We start from the raw sequence: 15,218 nt of genomic DNA, 5'->3' as shown, positions 1-15,218 counted from the left end.
ACAAATCATCATTTTTATTCTTTATAGTTTGACATCAGAAAGCGTGCAGCGTGTAATAGTTTGATGTGTAGGCACAGGTGATTATGGTAATGCATACGTGATTATAATCGGGCTTCTTTTTGTTTTGTATTTTTCCCCTCATGCTTCTCTCGCTTTGCATTGTGGTTGCATGCCATCTGCTGGTGTAACCGAACGATGGCTCGCTGCTCCGTTTATGCACGCCATTCAAACAAACTAAACAATCAACCCTGCCAATCACCTGTTGCCATGGTTTCCATAATGCTCCACCTACCTGTTCATTGCTTCCATGGTTCCCTTCCTGAAAAAGTCCCCATGATGTACAGTGCTACGCCTGCTACTGTCTCTGGCGCGACAACTCCTGCCACAAGTGTCCCCTACGCAACAACAGCACCAGCCAATCAGGTTTGCTCCTTTTAAAAGCTTTCTTTCATGAATCCCCGAGCTCTGAACAAGCACTCTGCCGCCGTCGCCATGGCGACCCATCATTGTGTCTCTTAATTTCGGTCGCCAGGAAAGAATCGTTCGGGGACGGATGGGTGCTTATTCAGAGCTCACACATTGGCAAACAGTCGTTGTGTTGTGTCGCATTATTTCTAGTTTTGATCCGCATGTCCTTGCTTTGTTTTGATGCGGAGGGATCCTTCCTCATCCGCACATGGTTATGAGAGACTTCACACATCAGTTTCTTTCATACGTCATCACGCTGTTTCGGGGTCGGTTTGGAGTACCGCTCCCTCTCCTCAGTATTGTTCATCAGGGGTCGAGTGAGGAAGACTAAGAAGGGCTTTTAACCGGACGCCGAGCGGACGTTTCCTGTTGTTGCGGAGAATATTCTCTGGAGTCAGGAACTGGGACATTCAGGGTTATTTGTAGTCTTATCACGTGAAATCGAAACCTGTTTCCTGAGGGTCTCTCTCCAGCCAAACACTTCGGTGATCATCAGCGACCCCTATCGGACAACACAGAGCACAACAACTCAACCCTGAACCTTTACACGTAAACATATTTAAACAAATCATTTCATTTTTGTCAATCATGTGTCTTGTTCTGAAGGTTAATCAGTGACGGAAATAGAAGAATTGACACAAGTGGGTTGAACTTGAGCAGTCCGGATCGAAAAATAACCCAGAATCAAGCTTTATCTTTCTAAGAACACATTCACATATAAACAGGAAACTGATGTAAACAGAGTGACAGACATCAACACTCTTGAGAGACACAAATCTACAGAGGCTTTCTTCATCCCGTGTTTGCTTGCGTCAGGTCCGGACAGACAGACATGAGGCATCACTGCAGACACATGACTTCAGTGTTGTATTCTGAAAAGAATACTGACAGAAAGCGAGAGAGAGAAGTGATAGAGAGAGCAGTGCATTACACAGGAGAGATATTAAAGCTGAATTAAGGTGATTTGCAGTAGTCAGTGTGTGACCTTTGACCTCTGTTGTGGCGTGAGTTGTTTAATGTGAGATGCAGGTGAGCAGCGCCCTCTGCTGGACACATTGTGACTCTATTAAATAGGTTTTGTTCTTTCTGTTAACTGACATCGCCATTCTGATTCAACACACACACAGATTAGTTACACACAGTTTCTGTTGTCCTGCATGTCTTCTCTCTCTCTTTCCCATCATGCCGCGGTGTCTCAAGCTATCACTCGCCACATCATCATCTGGCCTGATGTCAGCGCTCTGCTCACAGCGCTCCCGCTGTTTATTCTGATTTGTCACTTTTATTAAAGAAGTTTGCTGGGTGTCGCTCTGCCTGCTCCTCTCTCACTCCACGCTCTCATGTTTTAATTTACAAATGAATTCGGAACTAAAAACAACACAATTTATGTCATAGGGTTGGAAATCTAAGCTAATTCTTCATTTTTCTTTGTGTAAAATAGTTTCAAGAGATGAAGGGACGAAATTATACGATGGTGTGTTGTTGCAATGCATTATGTTTCTGTGTTTTTAAGAAAATGTTGAAGAGTTCAAATCTGCGTTGTGTTTGCAGACGATAATAAATGTAGCACGACAGGCATGATGTGAAATATTGTGTTGGGATGACAAGACTTTGCCGAGTCCCATCATTTTTAAGAACATTTACAGAAGGGAAAGATGTTTGTCCTATCATACTGGCAAACTACACTCATATTAAACGCTCTATCCCACAATGCAATGCGCTCAACCATTATCCTGTATAAGATTGGATGCAGCGCGCTGAATTGAAGTGGAGTGTTTTGAAATGAATGTGCTAGTATCTTATGTATTCTTTCACACGCTGGTTTTAAAAAGATGTGGTGTGTAGTATGGTAGTATTGATGTCTAAACCCAACCTTTACATCTGATATTCTGTATAGATGAAACGGAAGAGGAAACATGCGTATAAGATGATAAAATACGTGACACGACATGAACATTCATTCATCATGATGATCTCACATTTACACCATTCAGATGTCACATAGAAACACTTGAGACGCGCGTGTTTCATGACTAACGTCTGTTTGTCGTTCTCTGCTTGTGTTTGTACAGATCATCCTGAAATAAACCCCAGAAGAGGACTGGGCTGTCAGGAAAGCGCTCTGAGATACCCCAAAACATCCCAGTGTAAATACAACCTGCCGTCCCCTATAGAACTACAGCAACCTGCATGCTAAAGAGTACACCAAACCAAGCACACACACACACACACACACAGTATACCTGTTATTCTCCACAAACATCCGGCTGCTGAATAGATTATACAACAAAAAAAATCACACATTATAAAAAATATATATAAATATATATGGATGTATAGATATATGTTGATGTACAGCACGTTTCATAGAGACACACAGCTTGTGAGAATTCATTTGAATGATGTACTTTTCTCCCATATTTGTTTCAAACAAATCAAATCAAATGCACAACGTACACCCAAAAACAAAAGACGTTTGCACTGTTGGAGTAGTGCTCAAGTGCTGGATCGTCTTGAATCGTAGGACGCTTTCTGAAGAGTTTGTCTTAAAAATCCTCAACGCAGAGGACACGGGATTGATTTCGTTTGAAAAACAAACAAACAAAAAAAAAAGCCGAATGTGACAGGGCAGACGAAGGGATGTCTGCAGGTCGATTGAATGTCTACTGGTGGAAATGCGCTCGCATGTCTCCTTCCAGAAGTTCACCTGCTCGTCCACCTGTGACTCTTCATTCCCAACGGCCAAAGAACGGTTTACAACTCAATAAAGCGCATTCAACGTCGAACAACAAACTTCATCAGTGTCAGAAGTGTGAATGTGGCAAACCTCGTGCCATGAAAACGTCTCGACGAAGGACTGCGTTTAATGCCTACTTGATGTTATTTTCTTTTTAATGGACGGTGAATGATTTTGATGTGTCTGTGTGGAAACACTGGCCATCCGGGAGTCGACCGTGGCTTCTGTACCGTGCCAAGGGCTTCATTTTAAACTGGAGAGCTGCTGTAATCTCAGATAAACTCACACGAGTCCTGAACCGGACGGACAAAACCGGTGTCCGGACGACACGAAAGAGGACGAGGAGGACACGTGACGTCACCGTAGACTCGACACGTGGTGGACGGAGGGCGGTACACCCTCGCCGCTAAACCTGTTTTATTTGATAAACAGTAGAAGTGCCTCAAATATTATATTTTACACAGCAAGCGTCTTGAAAAGATCGACCATGTGCGGTCGGGTGTAAAAAAAACTGTATGGTGACGAAAGCAAAGCTCCCAAAAAATCCTGGCCAATTTGACAAAAAAAGATCATCACGGTTTGTTTCATCACATGCTTTTGAAAATATTCAACATCGTTTTCTCCTGAAAATGGAATAAGTTGGCGTCGTGTAGTCAGAATGTTTGTGTTGATTATTCAAGTAATGTAAATGCATTTGGTCAGGACGAGCTCAATGTCTGTAACATGATGATTGTCATTGCAGTGTGTTTTACACAAAGAGAAGATTTGAGGTTTTCTTGTTTTGGTCTGGACTGTCGTTTTCTTCTAACAGCGTTCTTTAATCCATTTTATTTAGACCTGAAATCTGGATGAATGAGTACACACGGCCTTCTTTATCTCCCTCATTTGTGATGGACGGTGACGCGTGTGTATGTGTGTGCATGCTTGAATGCGTGTGTGCGTGCGTGCGTGCGTGTGCATGCGCTATCCAATCAGAATCATCATGTGTTTCATGGTGCTCGATTAACAACGACAATCCACACAAACGTTTGCTTTAGCGGGAATATGGCACTGGTCTTACAACTTTGTTGTTTTTAAGTCATGACCGTTTTCTTTTTGCAAAAGTTACAGTTTTAATGTAATTTTTGAGGTGGAAAGTGATTTGAAATTATTTTAAGTGTCATTCATTTTATTGTATTGTTGTTTTGTTAAATACTAGTCACAGAACAACGGTGTAACCTATTTTAAAATGAATGTAATTTATTAAGCCCGGTTTAGTTACGTGCGCTCGTCCTCGGTTACGACGGCTTCTGCCGTAAGCTCAGCCAATCAGGAGCCGGCTTCTCAAATTCGGACACATCCGGACGTGGCACCGTAGCGTAAGCCGGGCTATAGATCTGCTTGTGTTATGTAAAGATGTTTATTGAATAGGTAATGTTTTACCAAAAAACTATTAAAATGAAACAAAAAAAGTTACAAAATATAACAGAAAAATCTCTGTAGTATAATAGTTCTTTCATAATAATATTAAGTTGTTGCCGTGGCAACCTAAAGTTGCAAATACTAAATTTTGGGTATTTTTGTAAATGATGTAATTGTTAAGTTGAATTTTGTTTCTTTTTGTTTTTCTAGAGCACTATCCAATGTTAGATTGTAAAGCAGATATTGGAACATTTCCTATTTTATGTCAAGATTATATAACCAGGAGATTTTCAGTAGCATTTATCGGCCTCTTAAATGGTGTAACGTTTAAGATGTAGTAATAAATACTCACCGGTTACAAATAGTGTGACGTAACTTAAGAAACAGTCCCAGAATATTATATCAGTCCAATTGACTTTTCTTTTTGATGACGATGGTGATGATGATGTAAAGGGTCTCAAGTAGTGCTGAAGGTTGTTTTTATATTATTTATGAAAATTGTCCTGGTTTGTTCAACATCTAATGAAGCACTTTGATTTCATGAAACTGTAAGATGTTCATTTCAAACAGATTGAAACACAAATCAATAATAATGATTCTTTTATCAGTTTTGTTACACCAGAAAACGAAATGTTCTGTAAGCATCTTGCATGGTATTTTATGTCAAATAAGAATTTATTTTCAATTTAATCTAAGAAAAGAAAATATTGAATGTTTCTATCTACACTACAGAAGTAAAAAACATCTGCACATTTCTTGAAAGTAACGGTTGTTTTTAATTTGGGTTTTCTCATGCAGGAGAAACACTGTTTGGTGTGAAGAAGCACTTTTTGTAAACTGAGCAGACACAGCGTATCCAAACACTTTGCCTTACCTTTAGTCCATTGTTCTCTTGTGTCAACAGAATTTATTCACATCTTCATTCAGATATCAGTATACTGGACCTATAACTAACAAATGTAAGAGTTTATTGTTTCTCGACATTTTCACCGAGAGGTTTGATGCTCTTGTCTGCTTGAGATGTCACGTCAAACTCAAAGGATTGTGGGTATTTACGCTGTGCTGCTTGACTTCCATCAGTAATGCAGAAGCCCATCCACACACACACACACACACGTTCACTGAAGTTAATATGAGAAGAGAAAATGATTAAGCAAGCCCTCTTTGGATAATATTAGTTTTCATGTAACCATTTAAAATGTTTTATTTGTGCATATATATTATGTGCTATTTTATGTCATATAGTCAAAAATGTTTTTGGTTCCAGAAAAATCGTGTAAAATCTATTGAGACAAAACCAATAAATAAATAAAAAAAAACATGCCAGTGTCTGTTGTATGTGTGTTTAATTTTTGTACGTTTGCGTCTTTACAACATCAAACTTGAATAGTGGTTTATTTAATAAGAATTCTAGTTAATTTTATACATCTGTATATCAGAAAGACTGTTTATAAATAGGTTTCTGGCTGGTCCTGTCTATCTTATTGGATAAGTGTTGGCTTCTAGGTCCCTCACAGACGATCTTTCAGATATTTAGACCAAATATTTATGAATGTCATAGCCTGAAAGTCAACGACGGAGCACATACACGACAAGCTTGGTTATAAACTATAAGATTATGAATACAACAATTGTAAAGTTATACTAGGGTATGTGTGATTGTTGAATGTAGTAAAACATGTCAATGCAATGTGATGATCGTCACCTGTGGTGACCTGTCTTCTAGGACACCTGTGTGAATTTAACGAGAACATAGGTGCTTGCTTCAATCTGTTTTTAATCCAAAGACAAGGTCAACGTCGTTGGATGTTCGTGACTTGGAAGACAGAATCCATCCTGCTGTCATCACTGTTTGAACAACAGATCAGAATCTGTACCTCCGTCAGTGCACACAATAGCCGCATCCCTGGTGATTTCTATTTCAGGTGCTGATGCAGGCGCTGTTGCCATAGGAACAGCATCCCCAGCCATCACTTATTGACACTTTGCTGGCAGCCGCCTCCGATTAGTCGCTTGCCAAGACACGTAACCAATTACAACATAGCTAAGTGCGTAAATCCCTCCCACCGGAGTGAACGTCGGCGTATAGAGACTCGCGGGCGTGACTTTCGGCAATCCTCGGTGCCCATTGGACGTCCCGGCCATCAACGATGCAGAAGCACACCTATCTCGGATGGCAGACTGCGTGGTTCGGCTTCAGTAGGTCTCCACCCGGGAGTTTGGCGTTCGGAGACGCCGTGAGATGCGGGGATGGCTGAAATAATGCGTCAGGTCGCGCTCTTGCGTCTTTAAAGACCTCCACACGATGACACCCCTCGGGAAGAACGCGTAATGCCTCATGTGTTGTTCGCGAGGCTTTATTTTCACCTTTAACATGCGCGCAGAGTCGTTTCTTTAAGCAGATGTTGGGCTGTGGATGCGCTCGCGGTCATTCGGAGATGTCATGAAGTCCGCGCATCGGTCCTTTGTGCGTCTCGGTTACGGTGAGCATCGCAACGCGGCCGGTGTGGCCATGGCTCAGTGCATCCTCGACTTCTGCAATATTCAACGCAAGTTCCTCGTTGTGTCTGATCGGATCGGACTCTGTTAGCTGGCTCGATCGGACGCGCGTAACGCAGTCGGTGCGCAATGCGCGAGTACAAGGTGGTGGTGCTCGGCAGCGGTGGCGTCGGGAAGTCCGCTCTCACGGTGCAGTTCGTGACCGGGACCTTCATCGAGAAGTACGACCCGACCATCGAAGACTTCTACCGGAAAGAGATCGAGGTGGATTCGTCCCCGTCGGTGCTGGAGATCCTGGACACCGCCGGCACCGAGCAGTTCGCGTCGATGCGGGATCTGTACATCAAGAACGGCCAGGGCTTCATTCTGGTGTACAGTCTGGTCAACCAGCAGAGCTTCCAAGACATCAAACCCATGCGAGATCAGATCATCCGAGTCAAGAGGTTTGTTCATCTTTGTGTTGTTGACAGAGTTGTGTTTCGATGCTCCGTGAAATGTTTGGTTTGGCGTCTGCTGATTTGATCTAGTGCGCCCTTAATAGTGTCCTTCACATCATTTCAAGGATCTTATGACTTATATTTTCAACTGTAATGTCATTTTGTGAACAATCGAGGTTGTGTGTGGTCACCTGTTGACGTGATGTCACAACAGCCATTGGCCACGGTGACATCATCACTGCACATCTTCCTGAAAATGTCAACTTTAATCGGGCCGATCGATGTGGTTTTGATCGAGATCTTGAAGTCTTTTGTCACGTTTAAAAGTAGAGTAAATCTTTATTAAACAAGCAAGAACGTTTAACATCCACAGAATATTTATGTTCTTTGTTGTGGAAAAAGGTTCTCGCTTTCATCTCAACAACATAAACAAACGTTACTGCGCATGTGCACTTTTGTGACCCCGACTGAACTTCCGGTACACGTTCGCAAACAATATATACGTTGTGCGTCCCAATCCGCGTACTATCCGTCCTAAATAGTATTCGAAAGTATGTCGCAAATCTTTGTATGCTGAAAAGAGTATTCCACAGATTCCCGGATGGTCTACTACTTCCGGTATAAATTCGAAGTGCAGAACGATGCGCACTGTAAAAGCTGATATTACCCACAACTCACCGCGAGTAGGCGGAGTTTAGTGACGCTCCACTGCATTAATACATCAGTTTATTTAGTGACATATCAGTTATATAAAGTTATTACGGTAAACACTACATACGAAATAAATACCTTAATGGAAAGAAGAGCTGTATTTTGATGTGTGTGTCAGTTAATGGCCATAATGTTGTCTAGGCAACACTTTCGCTTCCTGTTATGTCCCAGTGCGTGCATATTATTTTGCTCTACACTAAAATCTATATACTTTCCATGACAAAAACAGTACATACTTTGACTGCATAGTATACATTGGCGAATTGGGACGCACCTTATATTATATAGATTATATAGATTACGTAGATTATATCTGATATATTTAATAAAGCACCTGTAGATTATTTCTGATAGCAATCAAAAGAAACCGTTACTTGGCTAAACTTGTCTCTCCAATATTTTGACTTTAGCCCGTTATACCAAACTCAACCAGTAGATGTCAATGTGCCGTACGGTTTCTTTAAATGCGACCGAACTTTCAACAAATTGGTTATTTAATAAAATGAACATTAAACAAAATTCAACAACGGTTTACTTAATACAATTATAATTCAATAAAATAACTATAAAATGAATATTGACATGAATTAAAAAAAAAAAAATAGTTACTATTAGAAACTAGCCAAACACAAACCGGAAGTTAACTGTGGGTCAGGCGCGCGTGCGTCCGATTAAACGGTCAATAAACAGTTAAAACAAAGACATGATTGTTTTAAGAATCTTTGACTGAATGGTTGTTTGTGGAACCAAAACTTTTCATGTGTGTCATCACAGCACAGAACCTTTATAGCATCTTTATAAAGAAGAGCGTGACGCTCGGTGATGATGTCATTGCATGCCGTAATAATGATCAGCTGACATGACTTTATGTTCCACAGCTTGTTATGAGGCAAGACCATAAATAACTAAATGGACATGAAACATTCATTTGTAGTAAACGTGAGTGGAAGTTCTGGGACACGAATGAATAAAACACTTCCGTGTTCATGATCCAAACTCTTTGATTAACCAATCACAGTCAAGTATTCCACAGAGCTGTTTAATAATGCAGTGCAGCTTCCTCTGGAAATTCCCTTTGAAAAACTTCATCCGCCTCTGACTTCTAAAAGGATCCTTCACCCAAAAATGTTTTTGTTCCAGATCTGTGTACGTTTCTTTGTTTTGCCGAACACACAGTAAGAAATTTGGAAAAATGTCAGATCTCGCCCCCCATTGACTCCCGTAGTAGGAAAAATATATACTATGGGAGTCAATGGAGGGAGAGATCTGACATTCTGAGGCCGATTCAATGATGACAGAATTTTCATTTTTGGGTGAAGTAGCCCTTTAATGGCAAAAGTTGTGAAAAAGGCCAGAATCAAACACACGCTGAGCGAGCAAACAATTTGCACACTCACCAAAATATAAATGAGATTGTGTTGTTGCACAGCCAAGTAAACATCAGAAGGGCTTTAACTCACCCAAACACACTCACTTCAACCAAAGACATCCTCTCTGTGTGTCTGTGTGTGTGTATCACTATGAGGATTAAATCATCTTTATGATGGAAATGGATCATTAAACACACTACACGAAATGATGCAGAAAGATTTCTGTTTTTGAGTTTGTCCAGGCGGATGAATTCAGACACATTACATGTACGACCCGTGTTTAACGAGAGCGTCTGTAAACGAGATGTGACCTCAGGGACCGGCAGGTCTAACACCTCGAGAACCCGGCGAGATGAAACGCTGGAAGACAGAGGTGTTACTAGTTTTGCAGGATGTCTTTTGTGGATTCTGTTTGGATTTTACGGGGGCTTGCGGGGGACTTTCCCAGGATGTAGGAAAGTCTGGATCTCTGCAGCATCTCTGTGTGTTGTCGTGACGGAGAGGTTATTTTTACCTGTTTATTCGACTGCAGCGTCTCTGGGGCTTTTTAAGGGTATAGTTCACATAAAAATGTAAATTCTGTCATCATTTGCTCGCCTTCCATTTCTTTGTTCTGATGAACTCAGATATTTTGAAGAACGCTTATAACCAAACACATCTTCCCCCCATTGACTCCCATAGTAGGAAAAAATACAATGGTGGTCAAAAGTGCACCAAACTGTTTGCTGTCCTACATTCTTCAAAATGAAGAATGGAGATAAAGTATTTTTCCTACTTTGGGAGTCAATGGGGGGCAAAATCTGTCTGGTTATAAACATTCTTCCAAATATCTTTCTCTGTGTTCATCAGAACAAACACATTTATACACATTTGTAACGACTCGAAGGCGAGTAAATGAAGACATAATTTTTGGGTGAAGTATCCCTTTAACATGGAGTCATTTGTCTTCATTTGTGTTTTGACTTTGTTGGCTGTAATATTTGCTTTTGTCTGATGTTTGTACATGTTGTGACCTTTAGCATCATCTGACATACACACATACATGTAGCTTGCGGCTATATAAGTCAGTTCACAGGTCAGAGTATATATTGTCAAGCATCTGTAGTGTTATTTATTTTACGTATAAATTTTTGCCTTGTGCTACTTATTCACCAAAAAAATAGAAACATCATTTTTCTGTATAACACAAAAGCAGATTGGAACAGATATTTTCAGAGTTAAAAAGAACGAAGAAGTCAACAAAGCGAAACTATGTAAAATCAATATCTTTAGTAATCTGTTCTATATCTACATATGTATATTAATATAAATCTTTTTAAATCTTCAGTCAAAACAATTAGACACAGATATATTCTTTTATATTTTTACAGGACACTGTAGTTCATTTATGTAATTGAGGATCGCAAAACAACACAAACTGTGACACATTGTACCCAAAAACCCTTCATACAGTGGACTACTAGTAAAATGGATTGAAAAATGATTCAGGCACCTCTACGTGACCATGTTTTGCTTAAGTGTTTTTGTCTTTAATTGCTAATGTGACCCCAACAGCCAACAAAAGCTTGTGGCGTAACACACATGAAGAGAGAGCGTTCACGCTTTAATGATTTTCTTCAGATGTTTTGGTCATTAGACCTGCCGGAGAATTACATTCACTTAAGCATTTATCTTCACATCACTGCACTTTTTGTGCCTTCACGAATAAAACCTCTAAATTGCTGTGAAGAACCCAGAATAAGACATTTGATAGCAGCTATATACTGTATGTCATGTTGTAAATGTACATGTGAGTAACTTCCATATAGCTGTAAATTCAATAAAAATGGTTCATATTTCTATGATATACCAAACGCTGTAAAACATTTCTTTAGACAAACGGCATTTTGCAAGTAACATACTGTAAATTTACATTTGTTCAAAGATAAATGAGCGTTAAACATTAAGTCTTTATTAACAAGCTGTTATTTGATAGTTGTTTTCAGCAAAGATAAAAGTTTCAAGTTCATTTATCTTTGAACAAACTGCAAATTTATGAACAAATGTAAATTTACAGTAAGTTACAGGCAACTAGCGGCATAACTACAGCAAAAATGACAGTGACAAGAATCACAGACACCAAAAAAAAACCTTGAATCTTGAATGCACTGTAAGTTATTTTGGATAAAGCATATCTGGGTTTATGTGATGAAGAACATCAGCTGAAGCTGTTTAATATCACACATGATGTTATGCTTGTGAAAGTACAGCAGGTCTGTTCTTTAGAAATAATATAACACGCTATGTGATGCATTAAAACACATCTGAATGTGCAAAGAGAGAGAGGGAGAGGGGTTTGCCTTCTTAGCATGTCACACATGACTTCTTCTTATGTCCATCTGCACTTTTATTCAAGTATATTTTATATGTAAACATTTTCAGCAAAACATCACGTTTGACGTGACATGAAAAACGACGTTTAAGACGGGTGCGTGCTGAAGGTTTCTGCTGATGTTTCCTCGCAGGTACGAGCGCGTGCCGGTGATATTAGTGGGAAACAAAGTGGATCTGGACAACGAGCGTGAGGTCTCGTCGAGCGAGGGTCAGGCTCTGGCTGAAGAATGGGGATGTCCGTTCATGGAGACCTCGGCTAAGAGTAAGACTATGGTGGACGAACTGTTCTCAGAGATTGTTAGACAGATGGATTACGCTTCTCAGCCTGATAAAGAAGACCCGTGCTGTTCCTCCTGCAATATACAATAACCCCCCGACCGACAGCGATGAGGCTTTTCACAGAGGTGCAACACACGAGTAGATGTCAGCATTACACATAGACCATACACGCTGCAGCTCAATGGTTCTCAACTGCTTTGCTTTCACCACACATTCTTTAACTCATACAATGATATAGATTCAGTGTTTAACCCTCAATTCGGTCACGTTCACCTGTTGGGTTTCATCTGTTTGATACTCAGGAACAATGCCAGCATTATCATGCCGTGGACTGAAGAATGCAATACTGCATCTGGATTTGTCTTATCACTGTAGACCACACCGTGTCGATTTTTATTGCAATTTTAAGTGGAAATTTGAAATGGTGGGTAAGGGACCGTGTAAAAAGTTCACACACTGCTGTAAAACAAAGAAACATATTTATTGATCGAACGGTCAAATGCCATTTCATGACAACACGGCAGACAGACGACGCTTGTTTTGGTCAACTTTAGATGTTTATTTTAATGTTCACTTTAAAGTGTAGCTGTCAATGCTCTCTTGAGTCTTTAACTCACTGCAGACCAGTGGTGTAGTCGGGGCCGCACGCACGTATACGCTGTATGCTTACTTTTTCCAACTTCTGAAGATCCATATTAGCGTATACTCACTTGTTTTGCTGCTTTAAACGTCTCTAAGCTGCTTTTGTGGTTGCTTTCCTTCAACTTGTCGCCTTTTTTGTATTCATTTTTTTAAACACGCAAATTCTTTCATTCAGTAAAAACTAAAAAACACGCTATTTCCGGTGGCCCCGCCTCCGACAACCGCGTCAAACGCATCGTCATCAGTGTTGCCAGCGCGCAAGCGAGGAGTTCGTCCTGTCAGCGAAGAGTCCCACTGAAGCCGTCAGGCAACATTGATAAACTGCTCACTTTTAGTCATAATCTTGTGTATGTGATGTGTTAAAAACATACGATTCGTAGTGAAAATATTGTATTATGGTCATAGACCTGTTTTTTCCCAATGCTATCACTTTATGATCAAAGAATAAGTGAACAATTATGCTTAAATATTAGTGAATGACTATTACATATCATATTATGTATTTTTTCTACCTTTTTGATGTCACTAGACCTGTCAATGTGCCATATTCTGTAGGCCTTAGTAGCAATTAATGATATTAGAAGCAAATATCCTAAAACTTTTGACATCAACAACAGAAGACAATGTTTCCATACGCGCCATATGATTAGTTGAATGTCAAGAATTGTGTGTCACTTTCTCTCGCTGTTGTATCCAAACAGTCACGTTCCTCCAGTTGAGAACCACTGATCTTAAAAAGGTCAAAAACATCACAGAAACACAAAGTTATCAAGAAAATCTAACAGAGAGGTTATAGGAAAGCACTGTTTCTTTTACCTGCACGTATACACACGTTAAATGTACTTTTGACACGTCTTAGAAAGGATTGCTTTTATTTTGACTGTTTAGTTTGCACATATAGAACCTGATGTCTTAAACTGCCGTGAGACTCTGGAATAGGCAGAATGAATTGGTTTTGTTCTTCCAAATGTCCCACTGTCATGTAACCCGCAGTGAAGGTGAAGTTTCCTGTGGGTTTCACATCTTCGTGAGCGTGCAGGCATCCCGTCGCAGTGACTCTGGCCATTACTGGTGTGTTCAGGGGACTTTTTCTTTTGAGAAAACCAAATAGGATGCCAGAAAGCACTTTGCTATTCAATGTTGTGTCCAGGTCGATTTCCCAAACTCCTGGAAATATTCATTTGATTGTGTTGTGATTTCTTTTAATAAGCAGCTCAATACAGAATGTTACATAAACTGAATGGTGTATTTTGATAACGTAGTAAAACAATCACCAGATTTGCTGTAGATCCGGTCGCAGAATTTCTTGTGAAATGTGAGTTGGCTCTTTCCATAGACAGGATGCAAGTCTGGTTTCACATCACTTTTTAAAGCAATAAATGCACAAATCCTTAATGTTCTATTTGATCATTTTTATTATTGTAGAGTTTTTTTCTATATAATATTAGTATTGATCTATTACCGCTTACTACTCTGGCTTATTTCTTATTTTAAAGTCATAAGTGCATCAAATGTCATTTTAATTGTATGTTGATTTCACGGTTTTAAACTAAACGTAGACCACATGTTTATTCCATGAATGTCTGGTTTGACCCTGTTTGTGGACCGTTGACTGTATTTGGATTGAATGGTGTTTTGTAACGGGAATACTCTTAACGCTTTGAAATTTGTTGAGGTTGTATAGACAAACACAAGAGAAACAAATACATCGTCAGTCTTGATGCATCTGGTTTTATCGAAAGGGACAAGAATAACAAAACAGTTTCATTTTCTTACACCTTTCTCAGGAGAGTTAAACGCTACCAAATCTGTTGTTGAAGATAATCTGTTTATATCGTTTTTTCTTTGTTGTATTTCTTTGATCATTACAATATACAATAATAATATTCTTAAACTGTATTGTCTTGGGTATTTTGGTATTACAGTTATTTGGTATTACAGAACGATTCATTTTCAAAGTTCCTTACGTTCAGGTTCAATAATCCAGAAATGTGTATAAATGTGTATAGGAAAGCAGTTGCTGAGTAGTTTATAAAAACAGAAGACAGACTAGCATGTTGATCTAGCAGTCACATGCATGGCTAAACATTATTGTTTGTGATTTTGACACACATGGACACGTCTCTCCGATCTACGATCATTTATGGGTGAATCTTTGCCATGCAGACCTGCCGTTTGCCTCTTGAACCTTCACCTTTAATCTTATATTTTTTTAAGTGAACGTTTACCCTCTTCCACACGGTAAATGGATTGTGAATATGGTTTCATTTGACACAACAATAAAAAAAATCTTATTCACAG

The 15,218-nt window shown here is 39.7% G+C and overlaps 2 protein-coding genes across 7 annotated transcripts in view; both read left to right on the top strand.

The window, feature by feature from the left end:
• The window catches only part of mbnl2 (muscleblind-like splicing regulator 2), a 40,486-nt gene extending 34,557 nt beyond the window's left edge, over nucleotides 1–5,929 (top strand). For 3 of the 6 annotated variants that reach the window (XR_013787037.1, XR_013787038.1, XR_013787039.1), the window contains 3 exons: nucleotides 329–423; nucleotides 657–1,017; nucleotides 2,541–5,929. Coding sequence is in view for 3 of the 6 variants with exons in the window: in XM_079462866.1 (XP_079318992.1) it covers nucleotides 329–423; nucleotides 2,541–2,555 (110 nt within the window). In the remaining 3 variants the exon portion in view is untranslated. The remainder of the gene's footprint in view (nucleotides 1–328; nucleotides 424–656; nucleotides 1,018–2,540) is intronic. The other 3 variants (XM_079462866.1, XM_079462865.1, XM_079462867.1) reach the window with 1 other exon arrangement.
• Nucleotides 5,930–6,766: 837 nt separating this feature from the next.
• On the top strand, nucleotides 6,767–15,218 carry rap2ab (RAP2A, member of RAS oncogene family b). Its single transcript, XM_079462864.1, has 2 exons — nucleotides 6,767–7,548; nucleotides 12,128–15,218. The coding sequence occupies exons 1-2, from the start codon at nucleotides 7,235–7,237 to the stop codon at nucleotides 12,363–12,365; spliced, it is 552 nt and encodes a 183-aa protein (XP_079318990.1). The 5' UTR covers nucleotides 6,767–7,234; the 3' UTR covers nucleotides 12,366–15,218.

The sequence above is a fragment of the Barbatula barbatula genome (genome assembly GCF_947034865.1).
Source record: "Barbatula barbatula genome assembly, chromosome: 8".
In the NCBI taxonomy this organism is placed as follows: Eukaryota; Metazoa; Chordata; class Actinopteri; order Cypriniformes; family Nemacheilidae; genus Barbatula; species Barbatula barbatula.
The sequence above is the reverse complement of the archived record's forward strand: the minus strand, read 5'-3'. Positions and strand labels throughout refer to the sequence as shown.